The 20,957-nt window shown below is 37.1% G+C and overlaps 3 protein-coding genes across 3 annotated transcripts in view; 2 read left to right on the top strand and 1 right to left on the bottom strand.

The window, feature by feature from the left end:
- The window catches only part of LOC135464580 (atrial natriuretic peptide receptor 1-like), a 51,062-nt gene extending 39,319 nt beyond the window's left edge, over window positions 1-11,743 (bottom strand). Inside the window, exons 1-7 of the mRNA XM_064742016.1 lie at window positions 11,640-11,743; window positions 10,337-10,510; window positions 7,639-7,740; window positions 6,540-6,703; window positions 5,551-5,809; window positions 4,668-4,813; window positions 3,865-4,020 (exon numbers count right to left, since the gene is read on the bottom strand). Of these exons, the coding sequence (XP_064598086.1) occupies window positions 3,865-4,020; window positions 4,668-4,813; window positions 5,551-5,809; window positions 6,540-6,703; window positions 7,639-7,740; window positions 10,337-10,484 (975 nt within the window). The 5' untranslated portion in view covers window positions 10,485-10,510; window positions 11,640-11,743. The remainder of the gene's footprint in view (window positions 1-3,864; window positions 4,021-4,667; window positions 4,814-5,550; window positions 5,810-6,539; window positions 6,704-7,638; window positions 7,741-10,336; window positions 10,511-11,639) is intronic.
- A 990-nt stretch (window positions 11,744-12,733) lies between these two features.
- Window positions 12,734-20,414, top strand: LOC135464586 (uncharacterized protein KIAA2012 homolog). Its single transcript, XM_064742027.1, has 6 exons — window positions 12,734-12,811; window positions 15,242-15,350; window positions 15,949-16,266; window positions 17,149-17,305; window positions 19,300-19,477; window positions 20,278-20,414. Exons 2-6 carry the CDS (start codon window positions 15,249-15,251, stop codon window positions 20,285-20,287), a joined length of 765 nt encoding a protein of 254 aa, XP_064598097.1. The 5' UTR covers window positions 12,734-12,811; window positions 15,242-15,248; the 3' UTR covers window positions 20,288-20,414.
- The window catches only part of LOC135464585 (uncharacterized), a 38,744-nt gene continuing 38,157 nt past the window's right edge, over window positions 20,371-20,957 (top strand). Inside the window, exon 1 of the mRNA XM_064742025.1 lies at window positions 20,371-20,509. The gene's annotated coding sequence lies outside the window, so the exon portion shown is untranslated. The remainder of the gene's footprint in view (window positions 20,510-20,957) is intronic.

Here is a 20,957-nt window from a genome sequence, read left to right as displayed (position 1 = left end):
AAAGAAGCTGTTCTAAGTCTTGATTTTGACTGGCTTTTAATAAATTATGAATGGAGTGATGAGGACAAGCTGACATTACTATGTTATACTGAGCCCTGGCTGTGTCAAAAACATAAAACATACGTCCCAAATGGGAACAAAACATGGACAGCTGTCTCATATAATATTAATGATTTAATTGTGGATTATTTACCATGATTTCCTTGGATTTCCCATGACAGGGTTCATATAGCTATATGAAAATGAAATTCAAGTAGTTTTCAAGCTTTCCAGGAGTTTTCTGTCATTTTCAAGGCTAGTTTAAACATACCCTGATGCAAATTATAGACTATATTTTAAGTCTAAATTATAGATGCTTTAATTTGTATGCATGTATATTGAATAGTACGCTTGCTTTTGCAAGAAATATCCGCCCTTCAACTCTGTAATGTGACACATTCTTTGATCCGGCCTTGGCTCAGTAAAAAAATTAACGCCATATATCATTATGCAGGGCTTCCTCTGGGTCAGTATTTTTTTTAGCCAGTCACTTTAGCCACTCATCAGACTTTGTAATAGATACTATATTTCTTTAGCCATACTTCCTTAGCGGCCATGACTCTTATGGGTCTCCTTCCGTAATTTATTTTTATCTGCCTTGGTGTAGCTGCTAGAATCAGTTTGGTCTCTTCCAGCTATATCTGGAGTTTATCAAAAGTTACATCTAGAACAATTGCCCTCAAAATAATGGATCACTGCTTGGCAGCATGATTTTGTTTTTTTGAAAAAAAAATCAATCCTTTTTCAACCTGTCTGTAGGATTATAGTAAAATGTAATTTCCTCTATCAGAAAAATTTGCTACAAAATTAATTTGTAAATTCAGTTTATTTATATGCAACATTATGATCAGTACATTGGAGTAACACAGTCTGACAGGAGAAAACCAGATAGCGTACACATTTATTCTGGAACATTTAATTTACTTCGGATCCAAAACAATAGTTTTTTAGGAGGAAAAGTTTTTTTTTACAATTGGCAATGAATGGCATCCCCAAAATGCCATGATTCTCATTCGTTTTTTGACAAAAATGATTTCAAGCGTTATTTAATGTAAGTCAACTTTCAACCAAGCTGAACCCCCTTTGTAGATTTCTGTCAAGTAATCGCCATACAACTGTGTTGTTGCTGTTTCTCTGAGTTGAGTGCGTTGGAAATGAAAGTAAGTGGATTATTTTCACTAGCAAAACTGCGAAAATGTGCTAAAAACCCCAGAAAACTCTCATGGTAATTTTATATAACGTTTGCATTTTTTCTTAAGTAAATAAATTTGTTGCCAAAAACATTCGTATTTTTTCAAAGTTTATCGCCATTTCAAAAAATTGGTCTAAATTTGCGACAATGTCGAGTGCGAGCAGAAGCCCTCATTATGGGAGAATTATCAGCGAGATCCCTATATACAAACCCGGCAGTCAGCAGACAATATTTAAGTTCGGGACAAACTAAGATTTTCAAGGAGTATCCAGGAGTATTTGTCTTTTTTAAGGATTTTCAAGTACTTGAAAATGAAATTGTATTTTTCAAGCATTTTCAAGGAGTCTCAAGGACTGTGCACACCCTGCATGACACCGCCATCTTTTATGTCAATTCTGCATAACACTACATGATTCAGTCTTATTCAAGTGAATAAGCCTTTTATTCAGTTTATATTTTTCTTGACAGTAATTACTTGGAATGGATTTTTTTAGGGTAACTTGTGCATCAACATTTCGTTCACATGATTGATTGCTTTTTGATATTCATCGCAGTAATACTCCCTAGGCAAATACAGGGTTGAATGCATCGGCGTAATTACTCCACATTTATCTTCAAATTTTCAGTTTTCAAATGTCATTTGATTTGACTCTACAAGAATTCCTGGATTTAACACTGACAAAATGTGAAAAACTGGTTTTCTTCACATGAAATGTAGTTAAACTGTGGTAGAATTTAATGGCTATGAATGGCTTAGATTGCTTCCCAGGGCATCGGGGATCTATAGCTTCCAGGGGGCGCCTAGCCCTGGACCCCAGCCTTATGGTGACGTTGGCTACGCTCATGGTGCATGCCCTTTCAGATAGCTATTCCACCATGCCCCTTTCAAATCTTGGATAGGGGTTTGACACAAGGACATTGGTCATCAGTTTGGTAAAGTATACAGCCCCCTAAAATATGGCAACTTTATTTTACAGATATCCAAATGGATATAGGTGAAAACACTTCACAGCTATTTTGATCTTTGGGTGTCGGATATGAACACACATCGAAAAGCTTTAAGGTCTGCCTTGTTCATCAGCGGGACAGAAATTGTCAGCCAACAAATCGGCTGTGAACTTTTAATATTGGGTAAGGTCTAGTTCACAGCTATCAATAGTAAAACGTAAGATTTGGGAACAGAGAAATACGAGAAAACACTTGCATGCCTTTGGCTGATGGCTTTGTGGTCTTCCAGACAAATTTTATCTCATTTCATGGCGTATGCGAGTGGTAATTCCATAATATCTCACTTTCTGAGCCCTACTCACAAATGTACAGCTATTGTTTTCACACGCAGCACCTCCTCGCATGTGGCTGATATTTAGATGGTGCAAAAAAAAAAAAAAAAACCTCACAGTCACAGCATCAGTTTCTTGTCATTTTAAAAGTATCTGGCTAACACTGTAGTACATTTTTTCATGATGTACCAATTTAAATCAATCGAGTAGACGGCATCACGCAGTGAGTAGCTCAACCAGACCTTATCTTCGAATTCAACAGATTTTTTGAGGGAATGTCCATTAAGGTCAGTGCCTTAATATCTTTGTGCTTGCAGATAGACCATGTATTACGTGGATTTGGATATTAAGTATTGCGTATGCAGCAAGCTTTGCTAATGTGGTAGCTGAATACAGATACAATGTCATAATCGGTTGCACAGGTTGTCCTGGCTAAAGACAGCTTCAGTCTGCACATATCAGTAAATGTAAGCCATCCTTAGACTGGATATCCTTAGTGCCCGTTACTTGTATGAACAAAGGGGCATTTCAAACGATTGCCCAAAAAAAACATTAAATGACATAAAATAAAAGAATTTGGCATCTCTAAAAACATGAAAAAAGAATTTCAGTCGGACCTTTTTTTGAGGGGTTGGTCGCGTAACATCAAACATATAATATTGTAATTTTGGCCTTGTCATTATCATTATATGTCAACTTTCAATACTGCTAGACCTTCTTTCCTGATTTCTGTCAAGTGACATAACAATGGTATATCAGAATTATCTGACAGGCTCTGGTACATAATATAACATTATTAACAATGCATTTCATTGGCTGACATTAGGTAATGGACCAATAAGAGCACGCATTAGTTTCCCATCTAATTAAACACTATCGTACTATTAGTAGCGGAAATTAACAAGAGGATACTGCTGTAAGTTAGGACAAAAATCAAGAATATAGCGTTTTTACTGTTTTTGGTGCCTGCATGGAGGTATATATACCTCCACTGTGCCTGTTTCAGTTAGGTAGGTTTCTTCTGAAAATCAAATACTTCAAAACCCAAATATAATATTTCTCAATTGCTCCCAAGGCAACATTCCAAACCAATTAAAGGCATTGGAGGCCTTAATAAAATTCCAAGCAATTTCCTGGTTTACTTCATATCTGAATGTCACAATTTAAGACACGTGACAAAAGTTTATCAGTAACATGTCAAACTTCCTTGGTTATTAACCATTCATATATGACTGTATTCAGATATCAGGCAAAAAACAGTGTTTATCAATCATATAAATAGTTTTGGTTAGCCTTAGGAAACAACCACTGTTACAACTTCCTCAACAAAGATATAAATGTAAATATACTTACGCTGTCAGTAGGTTGAAAAGTGTGATTGAACAATGTTAGAGCAGCTGCTCTCATGCGTGTATCAAAGGCTGTCAATTCAGGAGATTGTCTGGTGTAGTATTGTATGAACACAACATGGTGATAGGCCTCCAGAGCCACAGCATCATTGGCATCATTCTGAAAAAAGGTAGGTACAATAATATTTTATACACACTTAAGAATACAAGCCAATCAGAAGACTTGTCATAATGCTGATCCAGTATCCACTGCTTTATGGCATCTGCTTAAAGTCAGTAACAACAGAGCCACAAGAATATGCTCCTGAAATTTTTGAATCACTTTAGGCCACCTGAAGTTTGGTATACAAAAATGCATTTTCAGAAGCCAATTAACACCTTAAAATGATATTTTTAATACCAACACCGGGTAAATGAGTGCTTAGGGTTTAATGTCGTGCTTAACAATTTAACAAAGGAGTCCTCAGAGAATGGATTTCCACCGCCCTTTTATCAAGTGCTGCTTCACCGAGACGACTTACCGAAGCCAAGTAAGCCGCCCCCACCCTAGCCACTATACTGACACGAATTAACCAGTCGTTGCACTATTCCCTTAACGCTAAACACTAAGTGAAGAAGTTAAAACTAACTAATGTTAGTGTAATTAGTATTTGTGTTCCCAACAATTCCTTCCTTCTAGTGAAAATCAGATTCAATTCTAAGTGATTCAATTTGCTTTACTACATTCTATCAACGATGGAAATAACTCAGTCATGGGGGTGGTATGTAGCATCTTCTGCTTCAGCAATTTAGCTATGTTATACTTACTCGTATGAATGAAAAATCACCAAAAACATTGGGTTGCTCGTAATAGTAGAGGCAAATAAAAAAGTATCTCCCATCCATATATCCTTTAGAGTGAGCATAGAGCATAAGTTCCCGAAGTGTGTTCCCTCTTACAGCCAGCACAATAACTGTATGAACAAGACAAATAAAAGAAAATGAATAAACATAAAACAATTTGTAACATACAGCTATCATTAGTTATCAGACACATGTACATTCTGCACTAAAATGTCACAACTGCCTTTTACGTTTTCACTGGACCAGTACACTTCCCTGAGGACTCCGCGATATAAGCTGCTCCTTCAGTTAAACAAAGGTAAACATGATCAAACTGTATAGAATCTACGAGAAGCACAATTTTTTTAGACAATGGGACACTCGTAAAACTCCTTCCCGCCTGTGTCAAGATGGTACAAGATGGTCAAGATGGAAGTTGTGAACTGATTTGTTCTTTTCTTTATAACGTCATAATTAGCAGTGCACGCGAGCTTGTAAAACATATACACACACAGTACACAGGCACTGCAACGTCAGAGAAGAAAATGAAGCATTCTACTACCACTTGGACCACCTGTGTATCTTTTCCTTAATTTTCCCACTGTTTATAAATGTAGGTAACATAACCTGACCACCTCTTGTTAAACTCTGCTGAAATTCCACTCGTGTCAGACCAGAGGACCAGTGCTTATTCTCTACCCTTTTTATTTCTTTCAATCTTCTAATCCAGTGTAAAATGATTCTTCTTAATTTTTAGTGCTGTACGAACATGACCATGCATGCACACAGATATAACTCTGTAAGATCCGTACTTAATGTACTGACTATACATTTTCAAATTATAAAAATAAGGAAATAAAAGACCTACTTCGTGAAGCATTGGCTACTTCATCCAGAATCTGCTCCTTAGTTGCAGAAGCATATGCAGGACTTCCTATGGCTATGCTTTTCGCAACATTATAACCTGCCAATGCAGATTCAGTTGCTACCCCTTCTTGGGACAATAACCAAATCTTATCCACATGTGTTTCTGCAATGATACCAAGTCTGTCCCAGCCCTTGTGTGCCATGAATCCAACAACTGCTTTGCCCACCATTGTGAAAGTACCTAGGAATCTTGTTAGAGTCTGAAATTAGATGAATTGCAAGTATTGCAATTAAGCTTCAGCAACCATGTGATTTAACAAAATTAAAAAAACTAAAACTACATGTAACTGCATGGATTCTATGGTTTAATTAGACATACTTATCTTTTTCAAGGCATCACCAACAAATTTTTGTATGTATGTATGCTTATAGAGCCTTACATCATACATGTATTTAAAAATCATTAATAAAAAGTGATGCTGGCAACTGGCATTAGACGCAGGCATACATGTAACTTCTGTGAGTGTGATGGCATTTGAAAAAGTTGATGAATTATATTTCTTATCCTACCATACCAACTGTTATGGACATGCGCATGTTACGAAAACAACAACATTCTTAGCAATGCAATCTTACAGACTGTAGTATTTTAAGTTAGGCGATAGGCGATAATGAGCGCAAGTGAAAAACAGTTGTTGCTTCCACAATATTCTCTAAAAAAAAATTGCATGGGTTGTTATTCCTGCCAGTTATATTTGGGTCGCATTCGTTCAATTCCACATAATTTGTCCACTTCTGCTTAAGGGTAAGTTCATTTCTAACCAAATTTACACGAACCTAGCCCTAATATTTGTTTTCCAAGTTAATGCAACATGCTGGTACACAAAACTTTGCATGATATCATGGTCTTAATTACATATCCTTCATGCCGCATGCAATCTGGTAATGGAACAGCAGCAACTTTCATGGCAGTCATGATCATGAAGTTACCTTGAACTGAGTTTTATCCAACATCTCTGTGTCCTGGCAGACTCCAGTAAAATCAGGAATGTTTTTATAAGCTGCCAGTCGAGCCACATGACTACAGGATTGTGAACACTGGGGACCAATTATAATGTGGTATGTCTTTGAATAAAGTGCATCAGCAGCATTACCTGTGAATAAAAAAAAATGGGTGTAGTCAAGCTTGCCATGCATGGTTCCCTATAATTCTCAAATTTGTGAATGTTTGACATTGTCATGTCTTTTGCTGATTTTTATGTTTTTTTACTAGTCTTATAATATTACTGTACCTTCCATTTTTACCTGCATTAAAGCTTAAATTGTTTTCACCACTGCAACACCTACAGCAGAAAATAGAATACATTGTCTGTGCTAAAATTTTGTTGTCCTATCTGATCATATGAAATTATCTGCCATAATTTTTTTTGGGGAGGGGGGGGGGGCATTTCTAAATGATTGCCTATTTAAATCATGACTAATGTTTCTCTTTTTCTCTGCTCTATCCCAGTTAGCCCAACATATTCGTTCAGACGGGGCCTGCATAGTTTACATAGAAGAGATAAAATTTACATTTTATGGAATGAGTTATATATTAAAAGACTTACAGCTTGGAGATTAAAATCAGAGCAGCGGCGATAGTGTGATAGTCACACCTGGCTGTCAAACGTTTCGGTGTGATTGATGCTGGTTAATTATAATAGTTTATATGTATACTTGGGAGATATTTTTGATTTATTGGAAATGATATAAAATGATAACTCCGTGAGATCTACACTTTGCTCATAAGGGCAATAGAACTGCTTGCTTGTAATGGCAAGATTGCTGGTTTCATTTTTGTCTACCAAAGAATTCTTTACATCAGTAGACTCAATCTTCAAATATATAAAACTGTATGCTGAGGTGGGAACATCCTAATAGTCCTATAGAAAATATTTTTATTATCACAATTCAGAGAAAATTTTAGTCTTCTCATTAGTCCATTCGCCTTGGATAAGTTACTGGCGAAATGTACAGCCTCAAGCTGTAACGCTTGTCAACAATAATGTAAGAGTCAATACTGTATTTTCAGTATTAACTATGAACTTACCAAGACTGTATACCACATTGCAGTGACTGTCTTTGTAGTCTATGTCCAGGGTGCTTGTTCCAAGCAGTCCACTTAGTACAATGTCCTCATTTGCAAGTGAAACTGGAAAACATCATTTCATATATATATATATAAATATATTTCATAAATGAAGGTAAAATAAATGTAAAAGAAGCTGAAATTTTGTGGTGTGCACTGTTTTCTAACGAACTTTGCTGTGAAAAATCCAAACAGTCTTAAAGCTACCAGTTGTCTATCATCTAATCGCAAGAGGTTGTATCACCATAGTTCAATTAAATTAAACGTTGAGGTCTGTTTTCAACAATTTCTGATACTCAATTCATAATGTAGGCACTTTGTGGAACACAGTTGGCCGTTAAATCCACTCCAAAACAGCAGCACATGCCGATTTCTGGTGTGGACTGAGAAGTGAGGGGTCTTTTCGATCATCCCTGTAAGTTTCAATCAATTTCAGACATGTTATATGCAGAAAACCTGATACATTGTTGACTTTTTCGTTTTCAATATCGCTGCGTGCATGCGCAACGCTTTGGGTGCATCCAAAATCCAAATTGTATCTGAGGCCACAGGTAGAAAACATGGAAAACATCTGCAAACCTTGACTGGAAAATTGTTCTTTCTATTGTACATCCAAGACAATCATCGTTAGTTGTCATTTAAGACTGCTTTTGTGGTCTTGTCTTGTTAGATTGATTTCCGTGTCTTTTGACACGCGGTTCTGAGATTTAAGTACACCTCTCTTGCTTTGACAGCATGAAGTTATTTTGACGAGGGAGAAGGAAATATTTCTGTGGAATTCAACATTTCGACTCTGGAATGAATTTATTCTCGCAGGAGTGGTAATAAAGGTCCTATTCTCTTTAATGCACACCAAAAATTGGCGTGTTTCAAAGTGGATTTAAATGCCCACTTCGTTCAGCAAAGCGCTTTGTGAAATGGACCTATCGGCCTTTTTAATTCAATGATTAAATGTTAAGGCCGGTAAATATTAGAAATTGCTGAAAACTATAGACCTCAGCATTTAATTTAATTGAGCTAGTATGACCAGGACAGGAGAATGATCAATTTATATAATATATGTTATGCTTGTGCTTCACTGTGTCATCCATTCTATCAAAGGTATTTTAGTTGGTAATATTTGGCTCTGTCAAACAATGGTTGTGGGCAGGCAGATTAAGGCTATTACCTACCCTGATGTCAGGCCCTTTCCAGCCTGCACCTAAAGTCAGCCTGTCCTGGTGGCAAGCACCAAAAAAAATTTAAGTTACACCACTGTTGTCGTGCCTTAAACTGGGAAGGATAGACTGGTCAGTTTAGGAAGTGACAGGGCTTGAGTCATGAGGGGCGTAGGGCTGGAGATGGCATTCAGATAAAGTCAAAATACTTACCATTTCTATCGCATAGCCACTGCATTGTTCACAGACACGCATTTGCATGTGGAAATTCATTGAAGAATATTTCAGTGCTTGAAAATTTCATATGAAAGTTCAATTTACTGTTTTGACTATTCTGAATAACTCATCCATCAAGATCAGAAAGCTGGAAAAAAATTCAAGAGTTTCTTGATGATCCAGCTTTCAAAGTTAAGGAGCCACACACTGTATGATGGCTCAGCATAAGTAATAATGTATTACTAGCTAGCTGGACTCCGAGAATTGAATAAAAGTCATGATCGATTCAGAGAAATGAAAGAGACTCTGGGTGAGGAGTTTGCATTAAAGGGCATCAATCGTAAAAAACTGAATTAAAAAGAATCTTGTGATTTGGCTTCACGATGGGAAAATATATAAACAATCCTGGTGAAAATATTAACTGCAGATGACTGAAACAGGCGATATGTTGCGTGACTCTGGCTGATCTCGAGATGTTAACGGTCTCTCAAACTTTAGTAGCACAAGATAATGCCCCTGATGATTGAGGAGGTGGCTCAACGATTTTCCGGAGTCAGTGCAATATATGTTTGGGACAAGCATGGGTCATTAAAGTAAGGAAAGCGTGCCAGTGCAAATGCATTGTGGGCTTTTATGGTATCGAGACCCACTAGAACTATCAGTACTTTCTCAGAATGAACAAGAGACTGACATGGCAGTAAAAAGGCTGGGTGAATTCTATGGTACACAAAAAACGACGAAGTTGTATGACAGTGACATTGAGGCTGCCACAGAAACAGCAAGTGGTTCCTCTTCTATATAGAAAGGAAACTAGAAAAAACTTGGGACTACAGAACTGTGTCAAAGGGGTCTGGTGTTGCACAGTCAACTCATGAAAAAAAATGTTGCCAAGCTATTCAAAATTGGATTGTGTTCATGCCTCACAGATGTGGCATATGAACGTGTCTTTAGTACAGAATAGATTAATTATCCGTTTGAGAGCCTCTATGAAAACAGCAGGACGAAATCTTTTGATGAAAATTTGTGTCAGTAAGGCAGTAAAGCACCAGTGTCATCAAAATTAGATGGTTAGGTAGGTTTGCTAAACCATACAGGCCAACTGAGCCAAAGAAGAATAATTAAACCCAGTTTCAGTATTAGCTATGCACATTCTGTTACTTTTTCAACACATTAACTCAATAAACTTATGTTACACATATCAAGACATCAAGTACTGAAAGTAAACGTATGTTTTTTACAGAACACAAAGTTATTTGTTTAGATAAATTTACAACTATACCACAGACCTGCAGCACCAGAAAGTTCAGCTCCAAATGGAAACTTGAATCCACTTGGCTTCTTGTAGGGCAGTATTACCAAAACATTGTAAGTTGCAGTCAAGCAGGAAGAGATAAGAAAACTGATTACAAAAAACAGTGTGTACAATTTTCCCATGTCTGTTGATACTATGCCATAAGTACCTGTAAATAAAAGAATATCCATGATAAGTGCTACTTCAGTTCTAAAAGAAACTGGACAGAAATGTTAAAATCCTTTTGAACAGCGCATACACCAAGGATCAAAAGCAGTTATAATGAATAACAGAGCAACAAAAATATCTTGAGCAGTTTCTAAAAATTTGCTTGGTGTGAGGCGATAATATTCCTTATGTGACACTGAATCAGGCAGATATCAAGTGAAGCAATCATGATAGAATGACATCAGAAAGTGTTTTAAAGCACTGTGTCAATGATCAAGCAGCATTGGGTGACATCATGTGTTCTTGCATGATGTCACACCAGGCAAAAGCGGAAAAGACAGAAAATTATGTTTCCATATTATCCACTGAAACTTAAAACAGCTTTTTTAATACACTGACATTCTTTTTTTCACAATTTGGGAAAGCAATTCAGACTAGGTCTGTCTTGATTCTTGTCACCCAGCTTTTCAAGACAGAGGCTTTGACACTAAGTGTAATTCATTCACATATGAATGAATCTGACAGCTGTATATTATTAATGATGAAATAATTGCATTCTGCTGGTTTTGTATGCTATTCTCATTTTTGACACCGAAAATTTACAACGAAAAGGTAAGAAAAAAAAAAAAAAAAAAAACCTCTTCAAAGTTCATCTTTCCAGATTTCATTTTCTAATTGCCACAGCTTGGGAAGTAATTCTGGGAATGCTACCAAACACGCACATCTCGGCTACATACAGCATGTGTATTAAGTGTCGGGAAAGTTAAACGGCGATTACATTGAAAATACTTCAAGGGAATCACCTAATGCCAACTCTCAAAGCACATACACACTTCTTCTAATGGTCACGACCTTTTGCGTTGGCAAATGCTTTCCGACAGACTGGTATAAACCCTAAAATAGCATTTTTTGTAGAAATATGACGAAAGGGGCAACAAAATCATACACACATTTCCTATAAACAGTGATACAAAAGAGGGTACAGCACCTTGGAGAGTTGGCGCCCATTTTCAAAGTGCCAAAGCAAACGGAACACAAAATTTTCTGTATAATCTTTGCATGGACTGCAACTCTTTACAAATTCATTCATTTTCGATTGATGCGATGATCAAGAAATATCAGAAACTTACCCTCTATCAGATCATTCAATGAGGTGGTGCCAATAATAGTACTTAATGAATTATTAAAGTCTTTTTAATTCCTCAGAGTGCACATGCAGCAGACGACGAAACGCTCGCGCGCAAAGTTTGAACATGCGCAATTCTCTTCGGGAAAACTCGGTTACATTCGACGACTACCGAGGCGCAGTGACGTCATCATGATTGCGTCGACAGTGGCAGGGACAAGACCGTCACTTTTCGCAAATGTAATCTAACGAATTTTAAGGCCATCTCTTTGCAGCCTTATTTCAGGCTGACCTTGAATTACACTTTATTAAAAACTAACTCTCCCCATCCCACTTAATCATCCAAGATATACAAGCTGGGAAAATTTACTGTACTGTGTCCACCGTACAAGGAACATATGGATCTAGAATGGCGGCATGACTTTCACTTGAAATGAGTGAACGGAGAAGTTTCTGATTACCGGTAACTGAGGGTCAATGAGTGGATAATTACAAACACATTCAAACTGCATCACCACTGCAGCAACAGCACCACATGTGACAGAATAAACGAAACACGTTTTATTGTAGACCGAAAGATATGACTATTTTTGCAGTTTTTCACCATTTGGAAATCGCTAAATATAAATATTATTATTGTTTGACCTCAATTTTGAACGTACATTGTACTCTATATTTGTTACCCTTCTATGATTTATTAACTATTACTACTATTTATGAAGTAGCGTAAAAAAGGGGCATAAAAATTATTACAGCGTGTCCCGGAAATTACATTTCAATAAAAACCAGCTTAACCCACAAAATATGCGCTTAAGCTAAACTTCATAACGTAAAATAGAAAAAAAAAAAGAAAGAAAATAAGTAGTGTTAATTGGCGTAAGTATATAGTAAACTGAAGCACTATTCCAATTTGTCTGCTCAGTGATGTCTAAACAGCATTCTACAGCCTGTGGACATAGTTTATAGCTATCATTAAACTACTGGTAGTCGATAAAGTTGATTGATAGTGTCTTCTCGCCGCTGGCGCGCTAGCACCTGTCAAGGCAAATTGACACGGTGACGTCACTTTCTCCGGGCAACCGAAAACAACATGGCGGAGGCACAGCGTGTAAACCACGGATACTGAAGTGTCAACAACATCCGTCTTCCCGTGACAATCTCCTAGCTGAACACATCGTAAGTGTTAAAAACTGCACTGCCTTTTAAAAACCTGTTTATACGTCTTGCGTATAAAGCTGTAATAAAGGCTTTATTAGTGAAACAGTGATTATGGTTATCGGATATAAGATTTTAGTGATAACAACAACAACCATCAAATTACTTCAAAGTTCTGAGAACGTTTCCGTGTAGATTTCGATGCTGTCAGTTTCTTATTTCTTAACTAAACAAAAGTTTGTGGTCATTCCGAAGTTCTAGTCAGGAAGGATATTTTGGGGTTGGTCATTTCACCCCATGTTTCTAAGCCGATTTCATTTAACTTAAAAGTTGTCTTTAACCTTGGTTCAGTTAAATTAAACATTGAGATCTATTTTCAACATTTTCTGATATTTTAATTAAATATCAGAAATTGTTTGGAAATAAAACTCAACGTTTAATTTAACTGAACTACTTTAACGTGCCTAATAACAATCAAGTTAGTGTTTAGGGCTACATGACCGGACATATACATGGTGTGTTGTGGAGATGATATGGACATAATATCATCAAACCAATTTCGTTAAAAGCTGTCACTGTCACATATGACATGATAATCCACTGTCACTTTTGCCAAAGGTAATTTTGACATCTGTGTTTGACTGCGCCTTTGTCCCTATTTTGCGCAGCACAAGCACCAACCCTTAAAAATAAAATCCTCAGAACACCTCAGAGTATACAGTTCATGTCACTTCATAAATTTTAAACTTAATGATGCAGACTGTTACACAAAACAAGCTTTATACATCACTCTAGGGTACCCTGCCCACATTTTCGAAACTTTCAGACAATATCAGTGTCAAATAAATAATCTAATAAGTGCATGATTTATGTTGGTTAAATTTTTTTAACTATTTAGTAAAATAAAATATGATATTTTGAAAAAGCAAACATGGGGTGCCCTACATTACCACATGACAGTTGATTTACATGCTTGTTTTGTTAATACATGTATATGAGAAATACAAAGAGATATGCATGTTTTGGTTTGTGCCATTGTCTTTGAGCATAATTAGATTAATCTTAATTACTGGTGGTATTTTATGTTATCTTTATGTTCAAAGTTTAATAACCATAATTTGTTTTGAGTCGTCTGTTGCTGGGCTATGTTTAATATAAACCAAGATATGGTCAAAAACAAATTTTGCAGATATCTGACATCAGGAGACCCTTAACCCTTCTCTGTTGTCAACCACTGACCTGGGGTAAATTGCCTGATGTCACTGACTGAGGCACACAGATTGTATCAGGAGTGATCACATGACTGTTTCAGTCAGTCAGAGACCAATGCTATGTCAACTCATACCTTTCTGACAGCTGCTTTAACAAGGTCAAAAATTGTATGCTGCTGAGGGTAAATTGATTTGCTCTGTGTGTACACAGAGCGACTAAGACTTTTGCACTGATTTTCAAACCCTGTCTAGAACATCATCAGTTTAGTTTATCAAATCATTTAGCTGTATTAGTATGAATGGTTATTTTGGGGACATTATTTTGGGCATATTTATTTTGGGTACACCATTAGTCTGTAATCTAAAGGCCTGCAGTGCAGCAATTTATTTATTTATTTGATCAGAGTTTTATGTCATAGTGAAGAATATTTCACTTGTATAACAGCGTCAAGTATTGTAGTGGGAGCAGACCAGGTTCAGGAAAACCCACGACCATTTGCAGTTTTCTGCCAGATCTTCCCAGGTACGACTGGAAATTAAGCCAGCATTCAGTGGACTTATTTATTTTAGACATGTTTGTAGTTTCGCCACAATATGGCTAAAATACTTCCCCTGTGGCGTCAAACCATAATCATTCATTCATTCTAGTGTGTAGTTGATGGCCTCAGCAGAGCTCTGCTTCCGATTTAGCATCTATGAATAGGTGGTAATGACATAAAATTTCGTCCATCATTAGTTTCCACATTTTACCAGGGCCTAGTTTCACAAAGATGTTGTACAGGTACGATAATTGCACAAAAAGGAAAGTGGTACGGTAATAGTGATGTACAAGATATTGTACGACAAACGTAGAATAAAAAAGTATCGTAAACTGCTTTGTCATGTTCCTGTGGTATTCTGCTGTATGCTCTTCCACATTTTTTTTCTTCCTGTGTCATATTTATAACTATGGACTATTATTATATTTGTGAAGCTGGGCCCAGATTCTGCCCAGTTTCTGTTGGTCTTAAAAAGCTGTTTTGAGGCTTGCTGTGAACATTGGGTGATATCTGACTGGAAAATTGTAAATTTCAGCACCAAAAGTATTCTATTATGACATATATTTGCATCTAGACAAACAATCATCTCTCTGCAATACAAAATGTTAGGATATTTACCATAATTTCTGTACTGTACCCTATGCAAATATAAAAGCTTATTAACTCATCGAGACTCTACAATATACTTTCTGTTTTTTCAGACCAGCCATGTCAGGGGGCAGTGCTTTGAACTTATCGCTGCTCAGCAGGGGAATCGGCGAAGTGTCTAGAAATGGCCATGAAAAAGTCGAGGTTGTATTTGAACCAGAGGTAGGAAGTTTTCTCTTCTCCCTGAGTTACCACATTGTGGTAGCAAAATGATTTATCTTTGTTAAGAGTTACCATCAGGTTGATGTATAGGGTCTGGTATGGTAGTGTGCAATTGTGTGAAGTTAAACATGAGCTAGTCTGCATGTAAACTATGATTATATTACCGTACTGACAATATTTCTTGTAAATTTTATATTGCACTTGTTAGTTTTTCTGTTCACAGTTTCTTAAACAATGCTTACAGTGTAACAATGTTGCCCTTTACACAGTGTCAGTTTTGTTGAAGACCACTTGTTTTAATTCCACCTGCAATATTGTGTACATACCTGTAGGTAGATCACACTGTGACACATGGGAAAGTTCCTGATTAACTAGCCAGTGGTTCATGATGGGAACTCTGGTTTCCTTGACCCATTAAACTGACCATCATCTTATAATTGAAAAATTCTTGAGTATGGTGTTAAAGGGAAAAAAAACAATATCAAATCTAATCATCTTTTACATGATGTTAACTGCATAGTGATATATGTATATGTACTTGAGAAGCAGTGCGAATGAGTAACCATATTTTGTTCTTCCACCTCTTTGTGTATTTTAGGACTATTTTAACTGGGCCAACAACCCAGAGCGAATGTTACGCCTCCCAGCTATACCCCAGCAACAGCGACAGGCTTTCAGTAAAACGCTGGAAAAACACTTTGACTATGCTAAAGCCGAAAACCTAGCCTATGTACATGTACCCAAAACTTTTACAACGAGAAAGGGTGCCTTGTTGCTATTCTCAGAAGATCTGGCGACAAAAACAACTCCACGAAATATGCAGGACAGAAAACAGCATCTTGTGACACACAGTATGGATGACTTTGATCTACGGACAGTTGATGACTTGGCCAAATCAATTTTATCGTATGGAAAGGTAACTGTAATATTACATTTTTCCTTTTTATCTCACCAATTTTGTCAGAAACTGAATAATGAACTGATGTGTATAATTTCCTCATAATGTGAATAATTTCTTCCAATATCAATAATGTCCTTATGATATGAATGATTGCCTCCTAATGTAAATAATGTTCTGATAATGTGAATAATGGCCTCTTAATGTGAATGATTTCCACATAATGTAAATAATGTTCTGATAATGTGAATAATGGCCTCTTAATGTGAATGATTTCCACATAATGTAAATAATGTTCTCATAATTTGAGTGATTTCCTGATAATGTGAATAATGGCCTCAAAGTGTTAATAATGGCGTGATAAAATGAAAACATGCCTGCTCCATTTTCTGACTCATGATCATCATCAAATTTTTACATCTTATCTCAATTTTAACTTCACAGGATGCAAATATTGTCATCGAAAGTTTTGACATGCTGTTCCCTGGCACAGTTGTTTCTTGACTTTTTGTCTCCAAAAATTAAACAAGGTGAATCTTTGGATCCAGATCCGGTGTCCAGAATTTGTGTTCCCACAGAGGCATAAATTTTAAGGAATTTTTGTTTCTAGGGTTTTCAAGAACCCATGTTTTGTTTTGTCCATGTGTGCTGGGCTAGTGCGTGTTCACCTTAACACAGGGAATTTATAGAGAGTTGTTGTGGGGCCATTTGCAAGATAGCCTGCCATTCTGAAAACTCATCAGTAATTTACCAGAGGTCGATGGTTTAACACGGGCGCTTCCGTTTCCTCCACCAATTAAAATGACAGTCGTCATTATACAGGTGAAAAATTCTTGAGTATGACATTAAACAAAAGTGAAATAAGTAAATGATTACTGCCTGTGTTTTTGTCTTTGTCAGGATGAGAATGCTGATGGTATGTACCTGGGATTTGTCCACCCTCGCAGGTGGTATCGAGAGACTCGCAGAATTCGGCCAGGGTTTTCGGCCAAACGTTACCTGTCAACGTGGACACAGTCGTGGGATGACGCCCTGCTCCATAAACTTCTCGATAAAGGTCAGGGTTTATAACATTTTTGTTGACATACATTTAAGAGTTTGTGTGAAAGGTATAAATGTAGTGATAAATGTAAAAAAGTTCAGATTCAGTAGAAAAAATTATATTTCATGACCTTTATTTGCCCTTTAAAAAATGCATTTTTTTCATGCAAATTTGCTGACAATCAAATGCAGTAAAAGTACATGTACATTGTAGCAACAACAAGCAAATTGTTAATGTGTTAACATGTATGCATATTGGGTAGGTAGAATTCAATATGATGTTACGTAATGTACTGTAAGGCATTACCTGTATGGAGCCCTACAGGCCTGTGGACTATATAAAGCTTGCCTGAATCAGTACCATCAATATTCAGATATACAGATGTAGTTAAGGTCTAAAGATAGACAAAATACACCTGTGCTTCATTACCTGGTTATTGTTGGGAGACAAATCTACCTGCTAGGTTACACATGCACATATGAGTGGTGTGATTTCTGTTATGGTCCTTGGTCTCAGATTTATTTATTTATTTATTTGGCATTGAGCGCTGTGCTCAAGAATGACGCAGTGGTAATGCAAACCCCACAGTTTAACAACAACATGGAATCATTTCAGCCTTGACAACATGCACAGCAGCAGCTTCATGTTTTCATTGTGAGCACACTTTGCTCACAGTTGCTTTTGAATTGAAGTAAAAAACAAAAAAAGTCCACTGAAAATAGTTTTATTTTGTATGATTTTTTCTGATTGTTACAATTTTTTACAATATTAAATTCTGTACTGGCCTGCAAAAACATCTTATTTTGACTCTGATTCTCGGGTTGTAAGAAAATGGTTTCCTGGTTCTGACATGATATGGTTGCAATACTGTGAATGTGGTGTTCATCCCTGTTCATGTAGTGTTCAGCCCTGTTCATGTGATGTTCAGCTGTGTTCATGTGGTGCTCAACGCTGTTCATGTGATGTTCAGCCCTGTTCATGTGGTACTGAGCCCTGTTCGTGTGGTACTGAGCCCTGTTCATGTGATGTTCAGCCCTGTTCATGTGGTACTGAGCCCTGTTCATGTGATGTTCAGCCCTGTTCATGTGGTGTTCAATCCTGTTGATTTAGTGCTCAACCCTGTTCATGTGATGCTCAACCCTGTTCATGTGGTGCTCAACCTGTTCATGTGGTGCTCAGCCTGTTCATGTGGTGCTCAACCTGTTAATGTGGTGTTAACCCTGTTCATGTGGTGTTAACCCTGTTCATGTGGTGCTCAGCCCTGTTCAAGTGGTGTTCAACCCTGTTCATGTGGTGCAACCGTGTTCAAGTGGTGCTCATGTGGTGTTCATCCCTGTTCATATGGTGCTCAACCCTGTTCATGTGGTGCTCAGCCCTGTTCATGTGGTGTTCATCCCTGTTCATGTGGTGCTCAACCCTGTTCATGTGGTGCTCAACCTTGTTCACGTGGTGTTCAGCCCTGTTCATGTGGTGCTCAGCCCTATTCATGTGGTGCTCAGCCCTGTTCATGTGGTGTTAACCCTGTTCATATGGTGCTCAGCCCTATTCATGTGGTGCTCATGTGGTGTTCTACCCTGTTCATTCGTTTATTCATGTGCAGATATTTACATAGAAAGGACATAAATCATCATTATTGAATTTCATGGAGCGCTGGTCTTTCATATTTCACCTTGGCTTTCTTGTCCTGGTTTCTAACTATCAGTAATATTTTCTATTATTTCATTTCCAGGTTACATGACAGAGAAATGCTATATTCATTTCTCCCTGCCTTTCTTGTCCTGGTTTCTAACTATCAGTAATATTTTCTAATATTTCATTCCAGGTTACATGACAGAGAAATGCTATATTCATTTCTCCCTGCCTTTCTTGTCCTGGTTTCTAACTATCAGTAATATTTTCTAATATTTCATTTCCAGGTTACATGACAGAGAAATGCTATATCATTTCTCCCTGCCTTTCTTGTCCTGGTTTCTAACTATCAGTAATATTTTCTAATATTTCATTTCCAGGTTACATGACAGAGGGATCAATACAGCAGGTCAGCTTTATACCAAACAAACGCGTGCGCCTCTATGACGACCTCTCCAATTGCCCCCGCCCCCTACCGGCTACTGCGAACCATGCTGCTCTCCCCTGGCTCACTGTCTGGCTACACGTTCTACCGCATTCGACCACAGTCAGAGCAATGTGAGTTCCAGATGGAATTTGGTTGTACCTAATTATCTGTACATGTATGTAAAAATGTTGCAAAAGCAGACCTTTTTAATTGTCAGGCTATATATTAAAGTAACTGCTGTCTGTCAGTCAGTCTGTCTACATGTTTCTTGCTCTAGCCCTTTTTTTGTGCACAGGTAGACATTGCACCAGTAAATGTTTGAACAAAGGGGTAGAATAAAAGTACAAGACTGGGTTAAGCATTACAGAGATCCAACATTCTTAATATGACTTGCTAATTTATAGGAATCAAAAGTTTAACTACATTATATTCTGTCTTAAAAAGTAAGTTAGCTTTGGTTACAGTTTTCAGTCAAGCTTACATAAACTTCATACTTTGCTTTTCCTTCATTTTTACCACTGATATCAATTTAGTGCTGTCAATATTCAACCTTTTGCATGTTTGCAAGGTGTTTATTTAAGCATGTTCTGAAGGCATTTTTCTGTGTTGAGTGATAAAATTATACTTTTTCTGAAGCCCTGAAATTGGCCAATCCAACCAATGTAGTTTTGTCTCCAAAATCAAATAAAAAATGTGCATAAATTACACTGATTGTTGCTGTTTCATATGCAGAAAGGTCGAGGAATTAGGGTAATTAGAGTTCAGCTTTACTTAGCTTGGCTGCAGGCTCATGTTAGGAAGTTGTCAGACTTGTCAGTGTGATGTTTGTTAGCTACAGGTAGCTCCACCATAAACCAGTCAAGTAAATAAACATTTCCTCTGTCATACAGTATATTATTTATAGGCTGTGTCTTAAACTTGTCGTTTCTAGCTGTGAGTAGTGAAAAAGAAGACCAGTCAGGTGCAAGAAGGGAAGAGGGTCAATCAAAACCAATTGTTCACATGCCACAAACTGAGTCACTTGGGAAAATTAAAGTCGTCCAATCAAAACACGGGGTTTTGAGTGAAGTCCAGTACAATGAATTAGAGCGGAACAAACAGGAAGAAGTCTTGACAGAACTTCTAGTCAAGAGTGCTATCCATCATGCCTCCAAAAACAACAGGTATGAAAAGTTTGATCATTTAATAGTTTGCTTATTTTTGTCGTAGATATTCTGTAAAATTTTGGCTTGCAGTGAATTATTTTTTAAATCTTTCATCATCTTTCAAGTTGAATAGTGCAATTGTTTTGTAATATATTTAGTTCAAAATTTCAAGGGGCTCTTGCTAACTCAGAAGGTGAAAACGCTTGCTCTTGGCATCATTCAAAGCCTGGACCAAAGATGTTGAGACTTCAAATCCAGCTATGACTGCTCCAGCAGTATCTTCCAGTTGAGATGCTCAGCTTTAAAAACTATCAAACAAATATTTCAACTTTTCAAATGTTGGCATCAAAAGAATTTTAGCTATTTTGTACTTAGTACTTGGGATTAAGATAGACTTGTGTATTATCCCCATATTGCTCTATTTGACATCAACATACCTTTTTTCTTTATTTGAAATGTGGTAGTA

The sequence above is a fragment of the Liolophura sinensis genome, chromosome 4 (genome assembly GCF_032854445.1).
Source record: "Liolophura sinensis isolate JHLJ2023 chromosome 4, CUHK_Ljap_v2, whole genome shotgun sequence".
NCBI classification, from domain to species: domain Eukaryota; kingdom Metazoa; phylum Mollusca; class Polyplacophora; order Chitonida; family Chitonidae; genus Liolophura; species Liolophura sinensis.
Note: the sequence above shows the minus strand (reverse complement) of the source record. Positions and strands in the feature narration are given on the sequence as shown.

Coding starts and splice junctions, on each gene's coding strand:
- LOC135464586 (XM_064742027.1), top strand. CDS start 15,249: ATGTCAGGGGGCAGTGCTTTGAACTTATCGCTGCTCAGCAGGGGAATC. Junction 16,267..17,148: donor CAATTTTATCGTATGGAAAG/GTAACTGTAATA, acceptor TGTCTTTGTCAG/GATGAGAATGCTGATGGTAT. Junction 17,306..19,299: donor CCATAAACTTCTCGATAAAG/GTCAGGGTTTAT, acceptor TTTCATTTCCAG/GTTACATGACAGAGGGATCA.